General features: G+C 65.2%; 1 protein-coding gene across 1 annotated transcript in view; it reads right to left on the reverse strand.

The window, feature by feature from the left end:
• Positions 1-144: 144 nt before the first annotated feature.
• Positions 145-1265, reverse strand: part of PRIM1 (DNA primase subunit 1) — a 1536-nt gene continuing 415 nt past the window's right edge. The window contains exons 2-5 of the mRNA XM_015615688.3: positions 881-1038; positions 699-805; positions 544-617; positions 145-425 (exon numbers count right to left, since the gene is read on the reverse strand). Coding sequence (XP_015471174.1) covers positions 160-425; positions 544-617; positions 699-805; positions 881-1038 — 605 coding nt within the window. The 3' untranslated portion in view covers positions 145-159. The remainder of the gene's footprint in view (positions 426-543; positions 618-698; positions 806-880; positions 1039-1265) is intronic.

The following is a 1265-nucleotide window of genomic DNA, read 5'->3' on the forward strand; positions in this document are numbered from 1 at the left end:
AGGAGTGCCCAGACCCCCATAATCCCACCCTCACCAGTGTGACAGGGTGCCCAGACCCCCACAAACCCACCCTCACCAGTGTCACAGGGTCCCCAGACCCCCATAATCCCACCCTCACCAGTGCCACAAGGTGCCCAGACCCCCACAAAACCACTTTTATCAGGGTGAGGGAGTGCTTGTCCCCCTAAACCCACCTCCTCCAGGCTCAGGAGTGCCCAAAGCTCCATAAACCCACTTTTCCCCAGGGTCAGGGGTGGGCAGGGGGTTCCTGGCCCCCCTTGCACCCACCTTCACCAGGCTCAGGTACTCCACAGCAGCCGCCCGCAGTGCCGGGGACCATTTCCTCACCGCGTCGTCGCACACCCAGCAGTGCACACCCCTCCGGCCCGAGTACACCCACAGGCGGTGCCGCACGCCCAGGTCCTCTGCGGGGGGCACAGATGGGTTTTGGGGGGCACAGGGGCCACATGGGGACAGGCTGTGGCGACCACCCAAAGCTGATGGTGTCACAAATCTGCCTGTCCGGCATCGCGAGCCCCTCACCCACGAGCGCGCGGTCAATGATGCGGACGGCGATGGTCATCAGCGTCCAGCACTTGGAGCAGATATCGGCCGAGCTGGGGGCAGAGTGAGGGGGGTCAGGTGGACACCCCACATCCCCAAACCTCCCTCCCAGCCCAGAGCCCCCCCCCGGGAACCTGCAGCACGTCCGGACGTCATCGTAATCCGTCATGTCGATGTCAAAGACCAGCTCCTTCTCCTGCGGCTGGAAGGCTCCCAGGTGCACCGTGTTGTGCTGGTTGGGCTGCACGAGGGATGGGATGGGCTCAGCGTGGCCAGGGACCCCTGCGGACCCCCGGTCACGGTGGCCGGGACTCACCCGGTGGGAATAGACGGCCCCGATGTCGATCTTGTAGGGGTTGATCTTCTGCAGCTCCCGCTCCAGCTCCTGGGGGCTGCTGAAGGACTGGAACCGCAGGTACACATCATCCCGCAGCGTGAAGGAGAATTCCCGCAGCTGGAAGTAGTTCTTCACCACTGCAGGGACGCGGGAGGGTCGGGGAATGCGGGGGGATCAATGCCTAATCCCCCTAAATCCCCCCGTTACAGTCACCCCCAGGCTCCGCTTCCTGCTCCTCCCGGTGTCCCGGTCAGAGCATCCACCCACCGCCGGCCCCGGTACCCCAACGTGCTCCGGGACACGGGATCGCGGTGTTCCCTCCCGGATTCGATGCCCCCCGCCCGGTATCGATGCCCCCTCCCGG

The sequence above is a fragment of the Parus major genome, unplaced genomic scaffold, assembly GCF_001522545.3.
Source record: "Parus major isolate Abel unplaced genomic scaffold, Parus_major1.1 Scaffold220, whole genome shotgun sequence".
NCBI classification, from domain to species: domain Eukaryota; kingdom Metazoa; phylum Chordata; class Aves; order Passeriformes; family Paridae; genus Parus; species Parus major.